The 25137-nt window shown below is 36.3% G+C and overlaps 1 protein-coding gene across 1 annotated transcript in view; it reads left to right on the forward strand.

The window, feature by feature from the left end:
* The first annotated feature begins 241 nt into the window (after nucleotides 1-241).
* The window catches only part of clmpb (CXADR like membrane protein b), a 103035-nt gene continuing 78139 nt past the window's right edge, over nucleotides 242-25137 (forward strand). Inside the window, exon 1 of the mRNA XM_051134608.1 lies at nucleotides 242-1026. Within this exon, the coding sequence (XP_050990565.1) occupies nucleotides 996-1026 (31 nt within the window). The 5' untranslated portion in view covers nucleotides 242-995. The remainder of the gene's footprint in view (nucleotides 1027-25137) is intronic.

The following is a 25137-nucleotide window of genomic DNA, read 5'->3' on the forward strand; positions in this document are numbered from 1 at the left end:
ATCTGATATTATTTATTTATTATTATTATTTATTCAATTATATTTATAAAAAATATGTTGTATATATATTGCATAAAGAAATGAGTAGTGATATGATTAAATTATATAAACACAGCCGCTTAATAGTAATTTTCCTAACAACAACAACAACAACAACATCAATGCATAATTTATTTATTTTCATAATCATCATTGTATCAAGCACTTTTATAACAATATTTTATGCTAACTGAAATATCCCCTTGCATTTAGCACTACTCACATAAAGAAATGTGAGTATACTGTTAGATATGATTAAATATACACAAACATTTAACAGTATTAGTTTTCCGGATTCTTCTACATGAAACAACTCATTACTTTTCGCAAGACTTTCTATTTTCACTGTACGTTATGACATAAAACAGCAAAAATACTCACACGTGACATGTAAAATTTTAGATGTGACGTGATGCAGTAACACTATTGCTAACATACTATTCTTACACTGTGGCTTTTTGCATCCGCTTCCATCAGAGCACATGTGCTGTGCTCCTCTCCATCCAGACAGCGCGAGTGTGCTTCAGACTCTAGAGGTCTCCATCCTTCAGCATCCACACACGCGCTGTGCATTCTTCTGCATCGGCCACAGACTCAGAGAGAGAGAGAGAGACAGAGAGGGAGAGACAGAGGACACCGCGCAACGGCAACCTGAGAAGCGCGTCCTCCGTCAGAGCGAACGGGAACTTTGATGATTTGACGGTGAAACCGATGGAAACGTGGAGATGATGTTCCAGTCCTTGATGATGGATTCGTCTTTCAGCATGTCCAGCTATGCTGTCCTTGTGCTCGTCTCCTAATAGACTGCTGATCCATTTTTCTTCTCAAATACTTCTGCTCTATTACAGCTTTTGTGATTGAACACTTAAGTCCGCGTGAAGAACAGTGAAGGAAACGGGGCGCATTGTTTCAATTTTCATTTTTATAAAGGACTTCCAGTTCACACAGGATTCGTGATGTCTGCAACATACCGCTCCTTATTCCTTTGTAAGTAAACCGAGTTATTTATTCCTTCACAGTGTGGCGTTTTGTTTCATTTTTGCTGCTCGTCCATATTATTGGTAGCACATTGCTCACCTTCATACATGTCAAATAAGTTTTAGCGTGAGCAGTGGATGAAGTCTTAGATACGAAGGCAAGGTTTTAACAAATTCAACTCGAGCATAGAAAGAAGTACAGTTCATAACAAGACCCCCACCCAGCTGAGTAAATCAAATCCAGATGGTTTTGGTTTTCTGGTTCTGTGTTGGGCTCTGATGAGTTACACCCTTCAGACAGACAACTCTTGAAAATAAAGGTTTCAGTTAGAAACAGAAAGGTTTTACCATCTAATTCCTCCTTTTCAACTTAAATGGAGAACTTTTTATTCACTAGCTCTTTGGAAACCATCATGTTCTGGTGCTTTCATAAACCCAGAAAGCATTGTGATGATCTAAAGAACCAATTCATGAAATATCAAGGTCTGCTTTATTTTCCTAAAAACGATTTAGCTCATTTTAAAAACGCTGTTTTACCAAAATGGTTCTTCAGAAAGAGATTTTGAGGAACCTGAGGAACCTTTATTTTAAGAGTGTTCCATCATTGTGTTTGTGTCTGAGTCTCCAATATTATAAACATACAGTGAGAGATAGTACAGTGTGCATTTATGAATATATAAAAGCATATATCACGACTCTGATGATGATTGTGCATCATCCAAATACTAGTGTGGTAACAAAAGCTCGCATTTGCCGATGCAACGGCAGAACATTGAACGTTCTTTGCAGAACGGAACAAAGACAGGGCACGTCGCCCAATCCAGATCTCTTAATTTGTTGTGACATCGGATGGCAAAAATAGATCCTCATGTTAAACGTCCAGAGATGAGCCGGTGGCGCGAGGCGCTGGTGTCCGGTGGGCACGGGGGTCTCGCGTGTCTGCGTGTGCTGGGGTCAGAGCCCGGGAGGAAGTGTGAAAGCATGCATGCATCCATGGGTCACATTCCGAGTCCTCCACCGTCTCGCTCGCGGTTCATTGTCCGATTCTAGGGCTGCACGCGCGATTGTAACGGTAGTTCAGTGCGCGTGAACCGTCGTTTATTATAATCACTGCACCAAACTTTGTCCCATCTTTCGTGTCCTCTGCGTGTACGTATGATGCAGGATGAAAGCGGTGTGTGTTGAGTCTAGTACCTGCCTATTGTGCTCCCTAAATATATGATATTGTGTGTATTAAAATTCCTCACGCATTCTTCGTGTCGTATTGAGAAGGTCAATGCTGCTGTAACACCCCTGACATAAGCATCAGCTTACCGACAGTATCTCCACACACTGTTATTGTATAGCAGTAGATTTGGTTTTGGTTTTGTTTTGAAAGTCAGTTTCTGTATCGCCACAAAGTCTTGATTGCGAAAAAGATGTAGAGCTTCTTAGCTTAAAAAGGGCACAGCTGATTTACAACACTCCCCAGTAGCAGGACATGCTGTCACACTCTTTGGGGGTAAGTTGTCACACTGGAAGCTTTAGTGAAAGCTATTTTAAGAGTTTTCATCTGAGTTTAGTGAAGTAGAACAATTATGAAACACAAAATTAAATGGCATGCCCAAAAAATGCACAACATAGACTAAAATACAAAAATATCAAACCATTAAAACAGCACTCTAATATCATTTTAATTAATATGCTAAAGAAAATTACAAAATGTGACAAATTTAATATAATTTCATACAATACAATTGGGTTCATCTTTTGGGTTAAAATCTATTTTAATTTTATACTTGAACACTTAAATGTCTAAATGTAACCCAGTATTTACTCTACAGCAAAATAAATTGTTTCTGTTACTGTTTGGAGGATAAAATATTTGTAATTAAAGAGACATGTGAAAGCTAGCCCATGTCTGTCTTTTCTAATGAGAATATACATTACATTAGTGTCCATGATTTAATCTCCAATTAATTGCTTACTTAATATGATTTTTTTTACTATAGTAATAATAAGCCTTTATTTACATATGATATGTTTAGTACCTGCAATGTATGGTGTTACCAATGCTTTGCTTATAGTGTGGAAACTGTAACCCACACACCTATGGCATGCTGCTGGTTGGCGTATGACAAGATGGCAAGAAAGACGAAGAGTGTGTTACATGCATCCTGACACATGCATCTTGGGAAATATTTTAAGATATCTTCAGCTTCAACATAGCCAAAGTTTAAAATTCACAGTTATAATTATTAAATGCAATCTAAAGGAATATTATCACATTTCATTTTGAGAACTATTGTGATATTGATTTATCAATCAGGTTAGCACATTTTGAAGGTCATGCTTATTTGCTATTGTTTTCCAATGTTTTGTCTTTAGGCATCGACTGAGCCTTATGTATTTTCAGAACGAATATTTGGTCATTTTAATGTTTTGTTTGGTTAATGATTATCTTGGTCTGTGTTTGTGAGAGAGAAATGGATTGTGAACTGACGCTGTGCTTGTAGTAAGTCCCATTGGTTTGTGCATTAAATTAGTTAAATGAAATAGCCTTGTGGTGTCATTATAAGCAAATTCCTTCAAGAATGTATAACTCCATTAATGGGTAAAGCTTTTAAACTGGTATGTTTTGGCGTGTAGAGCTCATCTCATTGCTGAGTATCTTCAACGATAGGCCGAATCAATAGTGCGTAATGGGGTAATTTCCATTTGATTTGATTTGATGCTTTCGAAGATCTTACATTACTTAAGTCTAGCACCCTGGAGGAAAGTAATATTTATTTAAAAGTCTTATAGCAAAAATGAGCCTCTGCGAACTGCTGCTATCAGGAAATGAGCTAAAAAAGGACAAACCAACCAAACTGTACAGAAACCACATGGATGATAAATCACTAGGCTAACCCATCTAACACGGACTGACTGAATGGAAAACGTTAAATGAGAAGTCTGGGCAGTAATAACAGATTGTAATTCACTTGTCAGAAATGTAATGGAACCATAATAGAGAACTTTCTGCATATCACGTGATCACTTAGTGTTCATCCGACACAGCTGAGACTCCACAAAAAGTCTCTCTGACCACTAAACATTTGGATTTCCATTGTGCAATGACTGAATGCATTCATCAGCCTGTTTTGAATGTCCGTCGCAGGTTGCCAGTAGTTACGCTAACATGGCGGAGTGTTGGTTAAAGTCACTTATTTTCTCGTCCTGTGCTATGTTTGGCTGATAACCACAGGCAGTAAGAAGATCTCTCATATCTGAAAATGACAGGATGCTGCAGACCTAGAGGTTATAAAATGACATCTCAATGTGCACGTCCTTGATTCACAGGAAATGTGCGCAGAATGGATAAACACGGCAAACACTTACAAACTTGTACTTGCATACATTATAAAATGCTGTATAATGATGAAAGCTTTGGCATTTTAACATCTTGTAAACACGGTGAAACTAAACATTGGTGTGTATTACATTTTAGGAGAACTGTTTTTTTTTTCCAATAAATATTTATGAGAAACCTTTAAAGACTTTAAATTAGTATGAGCCAAGTGGGTTTAAGTGGCTGGAATTTTCATCTGGAGATTTGGATTTTTATTTGCCTTGTTTACTGAAGCTCAGATGTTTGGTTAGGCAACATAAATAGCATTGCAATTTTCCAAGAGGTGGTTTGGGTGTCTGGCTCTGTAGTAACATGGACATTCCTGAGGTTTTCCATCAGGATATCGTCCAGTTCAACACTATCCACGTTTAGGGATGCAGTAATCCAGGTCTAACCATTTTTTTCATTCTTTGGATATACTATTTGTCATGGGATGATATGACAGGCCTCTACATTATGGACTGCTGAGCTTCTAGTTAGCTGGAGTGGCGCTGTTATAACAACCTTCCTCTGAAAGACAGTGTGCTTGTCTCCTTCTGCACCACATCTGAGGTGACATTGTCTCAACTCTGTACTGAAATTCAATATTCTCCCTGTGCTGTCATGACGTTGCTCCTCAGTGCAGATAAACAGCTTGAAGAGTTCTCCAGATGTGTTATTCTACTCGTTTGGCCTTGAGGAACATGTGGTGCTGTTTCTTTTTGTAAATATGCTGTGACTCAGTCTGTGGGAGGTGCTTTGACTATGTCATAGAAGTCTTTTAAATGTTGTTTGCATTACTTTAGGTAAAATATGTTAACATTAAAGAAACTTGTTTGAAAGCTTCACCTTTAAATCTGAAGCTGTTGTAAATGATAAAGATAGTGAAAAGTTAGTTTAGAAATTTTAATTTATTGTTACCACCCTTCCTTCAGCTGCTGTCTCATATTTATAAACTAAAAGTAAATGTTAGCTGTATTTGTATTAAATATAAAAATAAAATCCTTAATTATAAATTACACTTTGATGTTTGCAAAAATGAACAACTATAATACTCCTTGACTGAAAGAAAAAAAAAAAATCAAAGGAAGCCACAGTAAACACCAGGCCACGTTTGAGTCGTTCTGTAGCCTATAAATCTCAGACTCTTTTGACTCCCTTGGCTAAATTACTTCCAGATTACTTTGGAGCCGCTCAACAGGAACTGCCTATTTTCCTTTACGGCTAACCTTTGACAGATGTTCATGAATGGTCCGGTTTGACAATAATTCAATCCAGCTGCATCTTGGTGTAGCAAACCCCAGCTTGCTTACATAAGTCATTGGTCATGAGCGGCCCTCCGCCCTTCATTCAGACCTGATATGCGGGTTTTGGCTTCCAGAATTGCATGGCCCGACAGGATATTGCTAATCGCTACCTCTGTGTTTATTTGCTAGTGAAAGAATAGAGGATTGTGTGCATTATTTGATGCAGTTAATAACTATGAAAGTCAATGATGCAAGGGCAGTTACTTTTTTCCTGATTCCTGGAAGCACTTTGTTTGTAGTGAGTGTAAACAGTTGATGAGGGTCCTCAATGAGGAGCTGAGATTAGCACATTGATAAACAATATAGCCAGTAGAATTGCCAGTGAACCAAACAATGAATATTGAGAAGAGAATTTGTTAAACAGTTACTTTTTATGTGGAATTTCTGGAAAAAGATATTAGCTATTATATTAGCTGTGCCTTTTATCCTGTTAAAAGAGAGTTCATCCAGAAATGAAAATGAAAACAATTTCACCCTCAGTAACCATTGATCTCCATTTTTTTTCCCCAATATGGACTACTGTGGAAGTCATTGGCTATAGTCAACTGTTTGATTACTGACATTCTTCAAAATATCTTCTTTTGTGCTCAGCAGAAGAAAGAAAATCAGGAATAACTGTTGCGTAAATGATTTTCATTTTGGGTGAATTATCCCTTTAACTGTATGAAATTTGCATTTGCAAGTGTTGTCTTGTGCACTTTATATTCTCGAACAGCCACATACAAATCACAATTAGGATTAATTAAACTCAATAATAGTAACACTCATTTAAAATTCAAACTTCTTTAAAGGGTTAGTTCACCTAAAAATGAAAATCAGCCCATTATTTACTCATCCTCAAGGCATCGAATGTGTAAATGACTTCCTTCTTTCAGACGAATGCACTTGGAATTATATTAAAAATTGTTCTGGCTCCTTCAAGCTTTATAATCCAATGGATTATCTTCAACAGTCCAAAACAAGTAATAAAAAGTGCCTCACACGGCTCCGGGGGGTGAATAAAGGCTTCCTGTAGTGAATCGAAGCATTTTTGTAAGAAAAATATCCATATTTACAACATGTGTACAGCGCAAGTTTGATTAAAGTGATTACTACGCTTTAAATATGGATATGCATCAATTTGCTACAGGAGGCCTTTATTCTTCCCTGGAGCCATGTAAGGCATTTTTTATTATGGATGGATGCACTTTATTGGACTTGTTTTGGACTGTTGAAGAGAAACACTCGCCTATTGCCATTACAAAGCTTGGAGGAGCCAGAACAATTTTTAATATAACTCTGACTGCATTTTTCTGAAAGAAGGAGGTCATATACACCTTGGATGCCTGGAGGGTGAGTAAATAATGGGCTAATTTTCATTTTGGGGTGAACTAACACTCTAAGTGTTGGAGTGATGCACAATGGCTGGTAAAATTCACGGTCATTGACTGAAATTTCTCACATAAGATGCTGAAACACTTTGCAACAGACGAATGAAATGCTCATACTGTTTTTGTTAGTAATCATTGGCTCATTCAACCAATTCATTCAAGAACACAGATCCTTGAATCCCAGTACTTCCTGTTTTGCTAGAAGACTAAGTGTACATTTACACGAAAGTGATGTAATACGAAATGGATACATTTCACATACAGAAGGCAAACTTGTCGAAACGATGCGCATTCACACAGATCCACAAAAAATACTAATAACACTGTATTATGCATGTTAGACCAGTAGTTGTCAATGTTAAATGTAATTGGTAAGTTTGCATTTTCAGGTCCCCAAAATTCTGTTATTGTGTAAAGAATGCCCAAAACGCATGAAGAAAAAAATAAAATAAAATCAGTTTTTAGTTGAAAACAGTGTTGTGTAAACGCCCCCTAACTTGGTTTCAAATAAACCCCTAATTTGAAGCAAAAACAGGCAAAGTAGCAGATAATATTGCATCCAACATGTAAGCTGCTCAATATTAACTTGTTTATTGAACACTTGAATAAAAGTAATGTTGCACACACAATCTTGCTACCGTGTGGACAGTTTATGTAAAGAAACAACACATTCAGCAGGCACTTTACTCCTTTGTGAATTCTCCCATTTGTGTTTAAGACGCAAATCTTTTTCATCATCCATGCTGTGATGTTCAACACAGTTCACATGCATTCACTTTCTTGAAACATCCAGAAAGACCAAATGAGAACAGTGTCTCGGCTTTGCATCATGTTGGTAGGAGTGATTTCATCATGGATGTATATTGACTGAACACTCACCACGTGAGCTCAAGGCTTTGCTTACTTCCTCTCAAGAAGGGAAGCAGTACCTCAATGAAGTCATGCAGGCATGGCTGAGGCTGGCATTCTGTCTGTTCTAAGCTCAAGCTGCATTTGATCTTGACTTTTTTTAGGGAGGGAAGCAGGTATATATTTCTGTTTTCAGTGAGGAGCAGTGATCTGTCTATTCAGACAGACAATAAATAAATAAATAAAACGTTCGCCAAAAAGATAACAAACTGCTCTAGGAGAAAAAAGCCTATCTTATCAAATTTTGAAGAGCGTACATGAGGATCATGGATATAAAAGTAAGTGTTTGCTCAGGAAAGAATACCCAGGAGATAAAATGCTCTATTCTTAGAGATACAGCTTTGTTGATGATCCTCCAAGGCTGTTTTGTTGGAGCTAGAGAGATGGGTTTGTCTGGTAAGTGAAGACAGAGACCGCTGTGATTGCAAATGTTCCTCAGTGCTGAATATTTACTGTATGTTAATTCATAAATACTGTCAAGGAAATAATAGTTTTACCTCAAAGTGAGGAAGTTTTTAAAGGAATAGTTCATCCAAAAATGAACCTTTTGTCACTCACACTCATGCGTTTATCTGTCTACCAGCAAGCTCAAGTAAAGCTAGAATGAAAATGAATGTAAATGTCAAGCTCCAAATACCACGCAGTACCACATAGTTATCTTATAAATGATTCTTAATGAGATGAGCAAACCAATATTTTAAGAAAAAAACTTTTCCTCTGCTGTGTCTGTCAATTTTGCACTTTTGTACATGGGGTGCCAAAATGCATTGCACCAAGTTTATTATTTTCTATCATGACTAATTGACTTAAATTGATGTCAGGATAAAATGTTCTGTCAGGGGTAAACTATTGTTTAAAAATACGGATGGTGGCATTTCCAAGCCATGTGGTTAGGGTTTTTAGAATTGTGTTTTTATTTTCTACTCTGATCTGATTTCATGCAGCAGTTGTTTTGCATTCATAGGCATAATGTTCTGTCCTAATTTACTTGCACAGTTTGGCATTTCACTTTGTTTTATCTGCTGATTTCCACTGTGCTTTAGTATTTACTTTCTGATAAGACTGCATGCACCTGCAGTGGTGTCTGTTGCAACTCTGTTGCAATATCTTCCAAATGAGTTTTCCTCGCTCTTTTTGTAGCATTGCCACAAGTTTTTGCGTATCCTTCCAGATCCACTGATAATTGCGATAGAGAGCCGTCTGCTTACAGGGAAATCAGAATAAGACAGTCTGAAGAGGCTGCTTTTGTTTTGATTGTTTAATGTTTTCATTGCCAATGCACAGAATGCCTGAAAGCAAGATATTCTATTACAGCAGGAAGGGATGTTACATCCTCAGGCAGGAAAGCATCTTCTGTCTCCCACCAGGAATTCATTAGCATGAGACTCCAGCTTTGTTTCCATCGGTTTGACAGGCAGCTGTAATTGAATTGAATTGATTATAGATAGATAACTATCTTCTCCACCGCAGACGCATGTTTCTCCATGTGGAGAGTGGCCTTTAGACTCTTTTTGTTGCTCGTATCTTCTCTCTTTGTTCTGAGAGGGGCTGGAGACAGAATGTGAGGGGAAATGTTCCACGTCGCTCTGTTTAGACACCCGCTGTTCCTTTCAATTTGAAACAGTCTATTAGCTCTGCTAGCAGGCCACTCCATTTGCTGTTTTGAGCTGGCTTGCTCCAGTGTCTCACTTCGTTTCCATCTTTCAAGCCAAAATCTTCCCCACCTCATATTTACTCATCCTGGACCAGCTTGTTTGATCCAAAAGATTCCTCTGAGCTGTTGAAAGGAAGCGTTTGAGTCATTCCATTGTTCTGTTGTTTCATGTGGTTTTGTTAATTATATAGTTTTACATAGCCAGTGTGATTATATGCTTGAAACCACATATGCATGAACTGTCATTTTTATGACATAATAAATGATGTCATAGAGCCTAGATAAAATCTCTGTAAACATTTTAGCACCTAAAAGCATTCTTTGTAAAATCCTATAAGGAATCTACTTCAAAAATCATCATTTTGGAATTGAAAATGCATCCATTTCATAGCAGAACTCATTTGTTGTTACCAAATGTGTTGTTTTACCTCCAAAATGTCATAAATTAATGGAAGAGATCTGCACAAGTAAAATATGATTGCACTGATTGCTTATTGAACTGATTGATGAGATGCAGGCCAGGGTTGAGGATTTTATGATACGGTTGTCTAAATTGAGTTTGAGCTATACTTGTGCTTCCAAGACAATGTGCACGTAAGGATTGTTATATATTGACTATTCCCTTAATGGGCCTTTTATGAATTTAAAATTAAAGAGTAAATAAATAAGTGATACAGACATTAATGTTATATCATAAAATCAGCAGTGTTTCACTTATTTTTTTATACTTGCTGAACTTTGATGATAATAAAATTAATGCAAAGAGTACAAATAACTGGATTCCCTTCATGTATTTATTTGTATTTTTTTTTTAAATAGTTATTCTTCATCAATTACTGATGAATGAGTTTTGCTATAAGACTGCGTTTGCATGTTGATCTCAGTCACCTTGCCTTGTCAAAGCAAAACGTCACGGCAATTCCAATTTAGTCAGGATTAAAAACTTGTTTTATTTATTTTTTATTTTTTTATTAAGGTCCAGCTCCCACTATTAACTATGACTTTTGTCTCAATAAACTTCTAATATGCTGCTTATTAATAATTAGACATCTAGTTTAGGTATGGAGTTGGGTTAAGGGGTCTAGAATGCAGTCCTGCATATGTAAGGAGAAGTCCACTTTCAGAACAACAATTTACAGAAAATTTACTCACCCCCTTGTCATCCAAGATGTTCATGTCTTTCTGTCTTCAGTCGTGAAGAAATTATGGTTTTTGAGGAAAACATTTCAGGATTTTGAAATTTCAGGATTTATTTATTTTTTACACTCTGTGTAAAAAATAAATAAATAAAAAAATGACCGATCGTTTCACTAGATAAGACCCTTCTTCCTCGGCTGGGATCATTTAGAGCCCTTTGAAGCTGCATTTAAACTACATTTTGGAAGTTCAAAATCGGGGCACCAATGAAGTCCATTATATGGAGAAAAATCCTGAAATACTTTCCTCAAAAACCATATTTTCTTTACGACTGAAGACAGAAAGACATGAACATCTTGGATAACAAGGGAGTGAGTAAATTATTTGTAAACTGTAGTTTTGGAAGTGGAGTTCTAATATATATGCAATATAATATGCATGCTACTTAATAATGGTAACTGGTTCTTAAAATAAAGTGTTACTTTCTCTAGCTGATACAAAAGAATATTATAATATATAATTTTGGACATGAACCAAATTTCAGTGCCTTAAGTATTTAAAAAACGGGGATGGTTTTGGATGGTCACCAAGTTAGATGGATTTCATTTCCGGATTTTATAATCTGCGTAAGCACTGGTACTTCTATAAGGAAGTAATAGGTTTGGGTGATGAATGGCTTAATTATCAGGCCTCAGTGTCAGACATTTCGTTCTTCATACTGGAGCAAAAACATTGCATAAAGGAGCATCGCTGATCAATCGCAAGGCTGTCTGCAATTAACTCCCTAATGCGCCTGATTACACCGACTCCAGCGTGCCCGTTTAACTAAGTGACTCAACCTTTTAAACGGCCAGCCGCTGCACACACTCAGTGTTTGCTCTCAAGATTAAACCCCTTGTCCAGGTGCTTTCACCTTGAGAAAACGGTATTGTGCACTACCCTGCTGTAAAAAGCACCTACCTTTCCTCTTTATTCTTCAGAAACGGTTTCCGAACAGATGGCGTACGCACCCTCACATTTTTTTTACGAGTCGTTAGACTTGACTTGTTGATGAAATGGAGACCTTCCGCTACCCTGCTCATGCAGATGTGTGTCTTTACAGTTTAATATATCTTCCGTGTCGCTGCATACCAGGTGCAGGAAACACTGTATAGCCGACGGCACCTCCGTACATTACACGGCATCTGACGGAGGTGATATCGGGAAGCCTTTGCTGTTAGTGTCTAGAACACAGCGAATTTATTCAGAAATGCTGCCAAAGCCTTTGGTTGTTACTCTGTTTGGTTGAAACATGCACACTCCCACACTGAGACCTTGAGACTAGGTCTGCGTATGGCATAACAAGCTTACCGCACCTCAGGGAGCAAACATTAAAGCCGTTCTCTTCCTGAGTCCCAGCCTGCAGCCATATTCCTCTGTACATGCTTAATTGTTCAGTCATTTTTGGCTTCCCTTGTGTCTCTTTCCAGCTGATTATTTATGATTTTCATGTAGGATAGCTATCTCCATGCTCCATCAAACTAGGAAACAGTAATATTTCAAAGAGAGGTATGCTTTAAATGGATGGAAGGTAAGCAGTGGTGTTTGGCAAGGCGGAAATACTAAAAATGCATAAATGTATTTGCACACAGTGCTTCATTCACTATTAATTGCACACATGAGTCCTTATGTGAGCAGAAAATGTTCTCTCGGAACAGGTGCATACATACATGAATTTGTTTTATAGCCTCCTTTTATGCTGATGAATCTGGAATATTCTAAATAAGGGTGCATGTGATCATCTCCATATAAGGGCTTTTCACACAACTGCTCTTGTAAAGCCATTCATCACTCTCTGCAAACATTTCTTTATGTTGTCTTAAGATGTACTCGCTGAGACTACACATTAGTAACTGCATTTTTTTGTTGAAACTTATCCCAGATCCAGATTTTTTTTAATACTCTGAAAAAAGTAAGACTTATCGGGACTAATACACACACGCACATTCGTTTGTGTGAACTGTAGGGACCTTCCATAGACTTCTATAGTTTTTATTCTGACCAAACAATATTGTTTATAACCCAACCCTAACCCTAAACCTACCCCTTACAGAAAACCTGTTTGCATTGTTACATTTTCAGATAAACATCATTTACTATTTTTAGTCATTTTTTTACATTCAAAAATTCCTTGTGGGGACATTTGGTCACCACAATGTAGCAAGAACAAGTACACTCACACACACGTCGGGTTTCCATGTTTTATGAGGACATTCCATAGGCGTAATGGTTTTTATACTGTACAAACTGTATTTTCTATTGCCCTACACCAACCCTATACCTAAACCTACCACTTACAGAAAACTTTCTGCATTTTTCGATTTTCAAAAAACTTCATTATGTATGATACATAAGCTTGTTTCTTCATGGGGACAAAAAATGTCCCCACAAGGACAAGGATTTTGTGGGGTTTACTAGGACCACATTAATGATGTGTTTTGCTATCATTTTCTAAGGCCACCAGGAATCTGTGAAATGCTGTATGGGTTTTATTCTTTATTAAGTTTAGTTATACAGTACTCCCAAGATGTTTGTAGTTAATTCAGTCTGAGCAGCTTAATATACAATTTTAATTTTTTTTTCTTTTTCTTTTGGAAACACTAAATTTAAGATACTTTGAAAATCTCACACTGACCCAATAGGATGCTTTACATTATGTAGCGTACAGTATAGTGATGTCTTTGTGATATTTGCATACTGAATACTGTCATCCTATAGAAATATACTTCATTCTATTTCTTCTATTTTGGAATTGAAAAGGCATCCTTTTCATAGCGTAACTCATTTATTATTGCCAAATGCGTTGTTTTTCTTGCATTTATTTGCATACGCATTTTTTTTTATAACAATGTTTACATTGCAAAGATGAGGTTCCATTAAGTTCATACTTGTGCAGTCCAGAAGCATGTGTGTGTCTTCATGACAACAGCAAAGCAGATTTGATGTGACATTTCATTTACAAAGAGCTGAAGCTTTATACCCTTAAAAGTTTGACTGTCCTGTTGCTGCCTTGCAAGCAGCTGTATTTTTGGATATGCACATCAAATTTTTCAGTGCTGTAATTGAGTTGCACTTTGTTATCGTCACTGCTGACTTGAAATTGCATTTCAGAACTAGTTGCAGGTAGAGGAAAATTAAATCCCATTTAATTGTATAATTTTGTTTCCTGTGTATTGTTATACAGACAAAGAATGTGGAGTACTCAAATTTGGCATGATTTGTTGCCCTTGGTCCAGAGAGACTTGGTGGGATGGAGGAAATAGCTACGTCTGCAAAACGAGGCTTTCAGAATAATTAAAACCTGAGCAAGGATTGCAGCAGACCTTAAACAATGCTTTACAGCTTCAGTAAACAGTCTTATTGACTCTGACTTTTGATTTATTGCAACATATGGAGCACAAGTGCAAGTTTTATTATTTTCAACTCCTCTCAGAAGTTCATACATCTGTTAACTCGTAGTTGCTCTGGTCTTTGTTTGCTCTTTGATTCTTCCTTGATTATGCAAAACCAACACACTGTGATGTGAAAGGGCATGTGATCTCTTAGTTGGTTAACCTTTCCTCTTGGATGCTCTTTTGACATTGAGCAATGTGGTGGATTCGGCTCCTCACCAGCCTCTGTGCTAATGAGGCAATTAAATCCCTGGTGTCGTGGTGCAGAGGGCTGGGAGAGAGGGAGGAAAGGGAGTGTGCTGTCTCAGCAAAGAGCAGCCCAGAGCGCTCACTAAATTCCTTCAGAATGCAAAAGTGGAGCTCTGCTGAGTGCCACACAGTCTCGTCACATGTACCATGTAGTCCTACAATTTAATGGTTTGAACTTTCCTTTTCTTGTGAAATGTCTGCATTTTTTTTCACACTGAGATCTGGGTGTTAGTGTAAGAACAGGCCCTGGTTAGCATGCATCACTACTATGGTGATACAGTAGCTTAAATCAGGGGTGTCCAGTCTTGGTCTTGCAGAGTTTAGCTCCACCTTGTCCCAACATACCTACCCAGAAGATACTAGCAATCCTGAAGACCTTGATTTCATTGGTTTAAGGGTTAGAGCTCAGCCCTCTCACTTGTATGCGAAGTATGCAAAGTGCAACTACACCTTAGACCCAAACAAGTGGGAAAACAGAAAGTCAGAAAGAGTCAAGTGATATCAGGTGATCTCTTTTGACTTTTACCACTCAAAAACACAACTGGCAACCACATAGCAATGCATTCAAACAGAAACACCCTGAAAACTACAAAAACTCGCATGACTTTTTCGTGGTCAAGCTCCACTCACATTCTTCATATTGAGAAGTTAAATTTAGCATATATTATCTCACGTGAGTAAATGAACAGCAAACAAAACTGGTGCATGCATTTCCATGTTGGTTAATAGTGGTTAGTGCTGCTTTGCATTCTTTTTTAAAAGAGGATGCCAAGGCCCTTTTTTCAGTTTTGCCAGCCATTTAAGTTAAATTTTAATAAAACTTGACTGTCTTGACTATATATATATTTTTTTTAAATCAATGATAAATGGCTGGCAAAACTGAAAAAAGGGCCTTGGCATCCTCTTTTGCCAAAGACTTCAATACCCATAATGCATTTTCCATTTTGGTGCCATCTTTCTGTCCTTGGGCAGGAATACAAAAATTTGGATATTCGGTTTTCAGTTTTAACAAAAGCCCTGGAGCTGTGAAAAGATGCAAAATGACATGTTTTGCGTCATCCGCCAGACTTTAACTGACAAATAAGCAGGTAATATGGAGAAAAAGTACACATTGTACATTTCCATATAATGTACTACTGCAGTATAACAATACAAAGCTGGTTGACAATTGCAGAACTTTTCTTTGAAGCTACACTGTCAGAGAAAAAGGTACAGTTCTGTACCCTAAGGTATACCAAAAATACTGTATACAAAAGTGAGAAGGTACATCTTTGTACCTTACTTACCCCTAAATGGTGCATATTAGTACCTTAAAGGTACATTTTAGTACTTTGAAAGTACATATTGGTACCTTAAAAATACATATTTGTACCTTTTCACATTTGTACTTTAGGGTACCGGCCCAGCGACAGAACTGTACCTTTTTTTCTGAGAGTGTAGGTAAGGTACTTTATGGGGACACTAGCATTAATAGCACAGCTGGTTGTCTTGATTGACAACCTTCCTTGATTACTAAAGTAGTTTTTCTTGCACTGAGTTTGTTATTCTACAAGCAAGAGTAGACAATCAAAAGACATATTGTGCAAAAACCAGCACTGGTACCTTTTCTTCTCTTGCTGATGTTATTTGTTATTGTAGTTGTCATAGCAAGTGCTGCTATTTTTGGGTCTAGAGTAGTTAGTAGTAAGTGGGTGACATTTCCCAGGTGCTGAGCATCACAGTCTGTGTTTGTCTCACTCAGACAGTTTAGTGCAACATCTCCTCAGATTGCTGTCCTTGGGTCTGTGTGTACTTGACTATTTAGGAGCATTTGACCTAGGCAAACACAGCCGAAGCGTCTCGGAAGTGGTCACTGAGCCCTCCGCTCCTCGAGGAGAGTGTTTACCTTCCCTCGCGCTACCTCCATGACTTATTCATAGCACAGAGCGAGCCGCCACACTTCAGAAAGAAAACGTATGCTCATGTAAACAGCAGCGTCTGCAGCACAGTTGGCAGGGGGAAGCATTTTTTTGGATTTCATCTTTTGTTACTCACCTCATTTTGACCTCTACAGCACTTTAGTGACAAACACACTCCAGGACAGAAGTGTTGCAGAGCGGTTTCTGTCCCCTCTGGACTGATATTATTTATAGTTTAATACTGATTGTTTACACTGCATCGCAAGTTGAGAATTGTGGAAATAAAGTGCCTCCTTTTGTGCAATTTAATTAGAGTGACATCAATTAGCTGCTAGCAGTGCGGTTCACTGTAATGATACGCAATGACAGGGTTCGCATTAGGGCGCCAGGCTAATGTGTTTAAAGCAGACACAATTAAAACGAACACGCCGCCTGATAACGACAGGCTTACAGCTACTCTGAAGGAATTACGCGGTATAGCTGTCTGTCTTATAATGTGCAGCTTATCCGACAGATTCCCTCTCTTTTTCTGGCGGCAATGAATGGCTGGTGTGGCGTATCTTTAGGCAGAGTGTATGAAAGGCAACGTCTCGTGCTGAGCGATGCAGAGCGGGGCTCATTATCGCCACACAGGTGGGGCCTGGACAGGACACGACGGGAGAAACTGTCAAGAACAGACTGAATTGTTGTCTGTCTTACTTGTCAAGATTGTAACTATGTTGTACTGTCGTGTCTTCTTCCGCAGGCAGTCAGTACAAGTGAGTAAATCATTTTTAAATCTGGATCTATTATTGTTTAAAACTCAGATTGGTATAATATTTCATTGTTATTTTATTTTATTGTGTGCAGACTCTGTTTAAGCAATCTACCTGTTGTTTTAATGAAACACGTAGTTCAGTGCATAGCATTTGAGCACTAAAGTTTTTGTTTTGATGTCAAAGTCATATGATGCAACCAGTATGCAAAAAACATGCAGAAAAAAAATAAAACAGGAAATTATATCATAAACTTAGACCCTTATGACTATGTGTAAAGGTTAATAATCTCTTAAAACATCAGATAATTTGACCTTTTGTGAGGTTAATTCCAGTTGTAAAATGTCATGTGGTGCGACTCTATAAAAATGTATTTATAAATAAATAATTCATAATATTTACCTTTAAAAGTATTTTATTTTATTTATTTTTTTTAAATAATAGGAAGATGTAAATGTATTAAACTATGAGGAAAATGTTAATACATTTTACTTGATGGTTGCACTAGACTGTAAAAAACAATTTGTTGAGTCAACTTAAAATAATTTGTAACCTGGCTGCCTTAAAATTTTAAGTTGAGTCAACTCAAAAAAAGTTTATTCAGCTTGAAATGTTAAATTATACTAAGTGACAACTTAGATATTTGAGTTGAATCAACTTAAAATTTTAAGGCAGCTGGGTTACTCACCCATCTGTTAAGTTTAGCAAACACAAATATCTAAGTTGTTACTTAGTACAACTTAACATTTCAAGTTGACTAAACTTATTTTAGTTGATTGAACTTAAAATTTTAAGGCAGTAGGGTAACAAATTATTTTAAGCTGACTCAACAAATTGTGTTTTTTATTTTTTACAGTGTACATGACATTTTTTAGAAAATGTATGCTTTTTTGTGCATGAAACCAACAAAAGTATATTTCTGCAGTGTAACAAATTTCCATCTAATTCAGTTAAAACAATTTCATTTATTGTATATAATTATATATACTATATTTATGAATTAATAATATATTTGCCTTGACTAAAGTATTTATATAGTTTACTCTTGCCTTATTGAATCTAATATAACTTTAAAAATGTTAATAATTTAGATTCATTAAATATTGATGGATCTTGAAATGTTGAAGTTAAAATTGGTGAAATTATTTTGATTAGTTAAAGTAATGGAAAAGCATGTTTTAGCATGGCCACTTATATTTGACCCAAGTAAATGTGATTCTCTCTAGCACACAAGTGTGCACCTGTTTTGGGGTCAATAAGAAAACATTTTCTTTAACTGAAGCCGAATTACACTGAAAGATCTATGTAATTAGCTTTTGTCTGTTTCCTTAGACTCATGCTAGGCAACTCATCCTTGGTTGCCTCTAGTGTCCCACCTATTGATCTTTGGATCACATGACCTGGATCAATACCCAGAAATCACTGCCCTGTATTCAGTGACAGAGAGGGGGACAGAAAAGCAGTCTGGCTTGTAAAGGTCGACCGTAGGACGCAAGGACGGGTCCTTGAAAGTGCTCTGGTTTGCAACGGCTGAGCACATCAATTCTAACATGGTAAGAGGAAGGTCATCGGTCCAGCACGGATGTATTTATGGCCCTGGAGGGCATTTGTGGAAGTTATTCCCTCTAGAGTTTCACAGGAACATCCGACTCCATGCCAAGGTTCTGCTCTGTATCACAGCATTTGGCTGTTTCATTAAAAAAAGACTTGAACTGAAGCTGAAGCGCCTTGGAGAGTTAGATGTATGTCTAGCTTTAACAATGTAAGACATTTCATGGTCTTTGGGTATGTCCAGACCTGACTTTGGAGTTTCAGCTGTAATGAGTGATTGACATGTGCTTGTTAGCAAGATCTAACAATCGACTTGAAGGTGGATCGACAACATGGCACCTTTTTAGCTGCAGCATCAGTAACAGACACATTGAGGCATGAAGGAGACAGGAATATTGACCAGCTGGTTACCGTTCTAGACTTATGCCTGCACTCTGAGGCATCAAATTAATTCCAAATTAATTCCAAACATGAATCAAAATGAGCTACTTTGAATGTGATCTTTATGCATTTTCCTTTGTGTCCAGCTCTTCTATCAAATGTGATAACTTGCTCCACCTCAAAAGTGACTTTCATATTTATCATGAGTAACTGGTTAATGTTAAAAAACAACCAAAGACATTTAGCCAATGTTTTTGGTCCCATTCTGCCATGAATTAATTCATGATGGATAAAATCCAAGACTCTACATCTACTGTCATAAAATGTTGTCTTTAAATGGTAAAGGCCTTTTAGTGTATTGGTAAAAAATGTAAATGTAAAAAATGTCCACTTTTAGGTTTTACTTATATTTAAAGTAAACATAAGAATAAGTTATAAATAACACTGATCATTTGGCTTTTGAGGAACATTTATTTGTCCATCTCTACAAAAGTTGTTGATCAATGTTTGCATTTGTGCATGAAAAGATCTTCTGTATAAGACTGTACTTTTTTGATTATGGATGGGCGATATAGCAAAAAAAAAAAAAAAAAAAAAAAAAACCTGCATTTTGAATTTTAATATCAATGTTATGCACTGAAGAAATGGTGTGATTTTTAATTTTCATTCAGAAACTGCTAGTAAATTTAGCAAATAATTACAAATAAACATTAACATTGATTTAAATTTTGAAGACAAAAAACTGAACTAGAATTTTTTTTAATGTAAAACATATTCCAATAATCTTTATTTAGAACTTCCAAAGATGTTTTTAGTGTTAGTTTTGTTGTTTTTGCTTTTGTGTGTTCTTTTTTTTTTTTTTTTTTTTTTTTTTTTTTTTGTCTGTTTTAAATTAGTTTTGTTTTATTAATTTTGATCACAAGAACCATTGTTTCAACCAAACAACTACTGTAGATTATTCATTAAATTCATTCATTTTAAAACTGCTAAAATACTACAAAACATTCTGCCATGAATTAATTCATGGTGGATGAAATCAAGACCCTACATCTATTGTCATAAAATATTGGGTTTAAATGGTAAAGACCTTTTAGTGTAAATGTCCACCTTCTGGTTTTACTTATATTTATTTGAAGTAAACATAACAATAAATTATAAATAACACTGATCATCTGGCTTTTGAGAAACATTTATTTGTCCATCTCTCAATCATCACTGTATTGCATTGCATTATATGGTTTGCATCAAAAAAATAAAAAATAAAAAAATAAAAAAACAGAGCTTTGGTCATATATATAAGCATTTGAATATCATCTTACTAAGACATAGTATTGTTAGATGGACAGTGACAACTGATATTTATATGCATTTTATGTTATATGATATACTGTTATAAAAACCGTATTGATTTGCAAGCTACCAGAATTTCATCTTACTTTTTACCATATAAATATCAGTATCTGCACCGAATTGCATGTTTTTGCTCATTTTGGGCCTCAACATAAAAATGTTTTTCTTCCTCAAGTATGATACTATATATGCCATAAAAGCCTGATGTGTCAGATATAATAGAAACTTTTTTTTTTTTTTAATTTTGTCATATTTTGTAATATTTATTTTGAAAATATTTTGTCTGAACTTCTAATAAACTGTTCCATTAGCAAAAAAAAAAAAAAAAAAAATTACTTGACCTGTCAGGCTTTACAGGTTTGACTCAAATGCTTTTTCCCAACCCTCCCTTCTGTTGCCACTCACCTTCTTTTATTCTCTGGCATTTTATTCTATATTTAATCACTTCCCACTATTGATTCAGAGGGATGTTCATGCAGCATTGAGAACAGCATTTAACCCGTCATGTCCAGCGGGCAGACATTTTGATTTATCAGTCGACATTATCACATGATCGCATTAGTGCCAAGATGCATGAGGTTTTCAAAGCCCCTATTATTATGATTCTTTTTTCTCTTTTACCTTTTAAACCAGTTTCTGCTTATCACAGCTTCTTTAGGAGGTCGTTCATGGACTGAGGAGAAAATCATTACCTTCCTGTGAATTGATTGGTAGAAAGACCTCATCATGAGGAGTCCCATGTGTACATGTGTATTGTGGCAGGAAGGACACAGCTAAATGAGAACTGCTGTGGTTTGCCCTTTACAGGATCCTGTCCTCAATGACAGCGAGGTTCGGGTCTGACCTGATCCCCCATGTACTTAAAACATCAGCCTGCGGCAAATACCTGTCATTTCAAGGGTGCCACACTTCAAAATATCCATATTAACACTCCTGTGACCCTCACAAATACACACACACACACACACACACACACACACACTATTCTATCATTCCATCAATCTGAAGGGACAGCCCAGATTCACTCTAGAATTGGTATTGTTCCCATTGACATGCCTGTATGAGGAAACGTTTCCATCACCCCATCTCAAACATGCAAGTGCCATTCTCTCGGCCTCCTGCTGCTTGTGTTACGTGCTGCTGCAGGGGGCACAGCAATGAAAATGATGATGATGATGGATCCTCATAATCGCTCTGAGTCCTGCCTACCAGAGCAGCTCACGTGTCGATCTGATGGGGACCAAAACAGGTACCGTGGCAGTCAAGGCTGTGTGCGGTTATACATGGACGTGATCTAGAGAGAGAGAGAGTCATGTAACCTCATCCATCATCTGGCATCTTGGCCTGAGACTCCTCTGAGAAACTGTACAAACACACACACGTACTGTTGTTGTGATAATGTGATCTGAAAAATGAGTCACTGTACGAAGAAAATGACAAAGTTGTTGGTCGATTTGTGCATAAAAAGATCTGTATAAGACTGTACTTTTTCTGATTATGTATAAAAAAGCATTTTGATTTTTAATATCTGTTATGCGCTGAAAAAATGGTGTAAGAAACTGCTAGTAAATTTAACAAATAATTACAAATAAACAATAACACATTGATTTATTCTTATATTTTCATGTAAAACATATTCTAATAATCTTTATTTACAAGTTCCAAATATATTTTTACAGTGTTTGTTTTGTTGTTATTGCTTGTGTTTTATTAATTTCACAAGAACCATTATTTCAACCAAAGAACTCTTGTAGATTATTCATTAAATTTCATTCATTTTAAAATGTTTAATGATCAAAAATACTACAAAACATACAAAAAACACATTTTCACTAAATAATATAAATAGTAACACAGCAATATTTTCTTGTCAGTTTACCTGATTATACTATTTGTAAAACATAAATATGTAAAATTTTAACATATAAAAAATGCCACAAATTTTTGTCACTAAACACATTTTTAAGTGATGTGACAAATAAATAATTGAATCTTCATTTAAATTGATCAATTTAAAACAAAACAAAACAAACAAACAAAAAATGAATTAAATACTCATTGCAAAACTAGTCTAATGAACCCTAAAGAAACATAAAGGAATATATATAAAAGAATATATAAAAAAAAAAAAAAAAAAAATATATATATATATATATATTTAAATATTTAAATATTTACTTTTCTTCATTTTTTCTTCATTTTCAAACCCACACACTCCTGGATTTAGTGCTTCTGATTGAATGAAATGTCACATTTTTGCATTGTGCTTTAAAAACAACAGTGAATAGCGTAGAATTATCCTTTCAATTAGAAGAGAAATATTATACAGTACATATATATATATGTTCTATTATTGTGTACTTGTAAATATGTAATTGCAGGCAGTGTGTTAACCTTGGGAGGTCACGTTTCCCACTCCAACTAAGGTGTGAATCAGCAAGACCCATTCACTGGAGAGAAGTGTGTGTGTGTGTGTGTGTGTGCACGTACGGGTGCCTGCTATGATATTCACTCCCCCTGTCTCAGATGGGATGGGTGGGCCAAGGTCAGTGCTAGTTTCTGAATGCTCAATGCCCTTCCTTTTCACACCATCCAGAAGAGAAACGCTGTGGGGAATGGAGGCTGAAAGTGAGGCAAACAAATGAAAGGATAAACAGAACTCAAACATATTTAATTTTAATCTATCCTTCTCCCATCTTCTTTGTACAAAGTCCTTTTCAAAACCCTCTTTCTTTCTCACTCTCTGTCTCACCAACCATATCATTTTCATGTAAGTGGTAAAAGATGCTTGCGTGAGCTGATTGGCTGGAGACACATCGTTAAAATTGCCATCTATCCTGGCCTTCACCGATTTTATTACCTATCTGCTCAGAATACGACCTCAAGTCAAGTACAGCCTTCCTGGTTTTACCACACACACACACACACACACACACATTTATTTATTTTCTCTCCCCACCCTCTTACTACACAAAATTCATAGGTTGTCTAAATTGATCTGCATTCAATTGCAGTTGTGTTTAGCTCACCAGGGAAGTAACTTCAAAAGACTGACTTCCTGTCTGTGAATCAATACCAGAAAGCTTCGGCAAGGTTCGGGAATCTGAATTTCCCAGGCTTCCCCTGATCTGCACAGACGTCTAAAATGTCAGACCTGTGAAACAGCTTAAAAAATAAATAATGCACAGATATTCGTGCAGTTCTCACTTCCAGAGACTCAGTGTTTCAATTGTGTGTAACAAAGTGGTGTATAACACCTGACACTGGCTTATCAAGGAACGATAATCTTTTTTTATGGAGTGGCATATGTCACTTCATTCGATAATCCACAATGCACTTAAAGGATGAAGGTCATGATACAAGCGGGAGGATCAGTGCTTTAATCCATCTGCTCTGTCAGTCATCTTTCTCCCACAAAAAAATTCACTGATATATGAATGTAAGGACAAAATATCACATATGTACTGACATAATGACTGTGTTTGAATACTAATCAAGCGTAGTGTTAGTTCAGGCAGGTCACGTTAGAGCTTGCGTCATCTGACTCTCGGCTGATCCATATCAACCTATGATGCTTATAACTTTCTTACATGAGGTCCATTCAGTATAATTTATCAGCTTATCGCTTTGCTCAGGAGCTAATTACCCCCCTCCATCCCCAGCTCCTCCTTTCATCCACTTGGCATTCTGAGTCAGACTCTTTATTCTGAATTATAATGTTGCATTAAATGTCATTGAGAACATAAATGATATCTGATACATTTATGTTGGCTCTGTTTCCCCACAAGGGGGTTATTGCTGCTCTCCCTGCTCTTATCTGTTCTAGGATGGGCAGGGAGTTATGCCCAGAGCAAAACCATATCACCAGTCCAAACTGTATGCTAATTGTCAGTCATATTTGACAATAGTGGTTCTGACAGAACTACTTTTAGCTGATAAGCATGCTGATTACCATGTGAAGCAGCATGCATAATGCAACAAGCAGATTTTCAAAGTGTATGCAAAACTGTCACAAGACCTCATCACACTGCATATTTAATTATTCAAATGGCATCTAGTTACCATGCTGGCCACAAAATATGGTTATTTGGCATTTTATGGCATTTTTGTGTAAAATGTGTTAACTTTTGGCAGCCCAATGACATACGCCAGTTCATTTGTGACACTTAAAAAAAAGAAACAATCTAAATGCTTTTTTTTCTGACAAAGAAAAAGTGATTTAAAATGTGAGAAGGAAATAAATCCAGGTTAGCTGTCTTTGTTTGTAGGGTAGCACAATTTGGACAATATTTGGTGATAAAACATCATTCTGATTAAATAATAATAACTATTATTATTATTATTGTTGTTGTAACACTTTATTTTAAAGTGTCCTTGTTACAGTGTAATTATACATTTAAGTACTGAGTAGTTATTATTACTATTATTGTTGTTTTTAATACTAAATAAAAATATTAACATTACTAAATAAAAAGAAAGATTACTATTGTAATATTTCATTGTTAAATAACAAAGTGTAAGAAAAAATACAAATTATTTGATTTCATATTGCTACTGTAAAATTACAACACTTAATTTCTTCATTTACAAATATTAAATCACCAAACTTTTATTTCGGGAGGAAGCGCAGAGAGCCAATAAAGCTTTACTTTTGTTGATAGTATGGGAAGATGCATACTCCATGCTTACAGAATATTTTCATACTCTGCACAGTATGCATGTTGTATACTGTACTGGTTGTAGTACAGTAATACTAGTATGCTATTTGGAACTTATCCTG

The sequence above is a fragment of the Labeo rohita genome, chromosome 18, assembly GCF_022985175.1.
Source record: "Labeo rohita strain BAU-BD-2019 chromosome 18, IGBB_LRoh.1.0, whole genome shotgun sequence".
Classification (NCBI taxonomy): domain Eukaryota; kingdom Metazoa; phylum Chordata; class Actinopteri; order Cypriniformes; family Cyprinidae; genus Labeo; species Labeo rohita.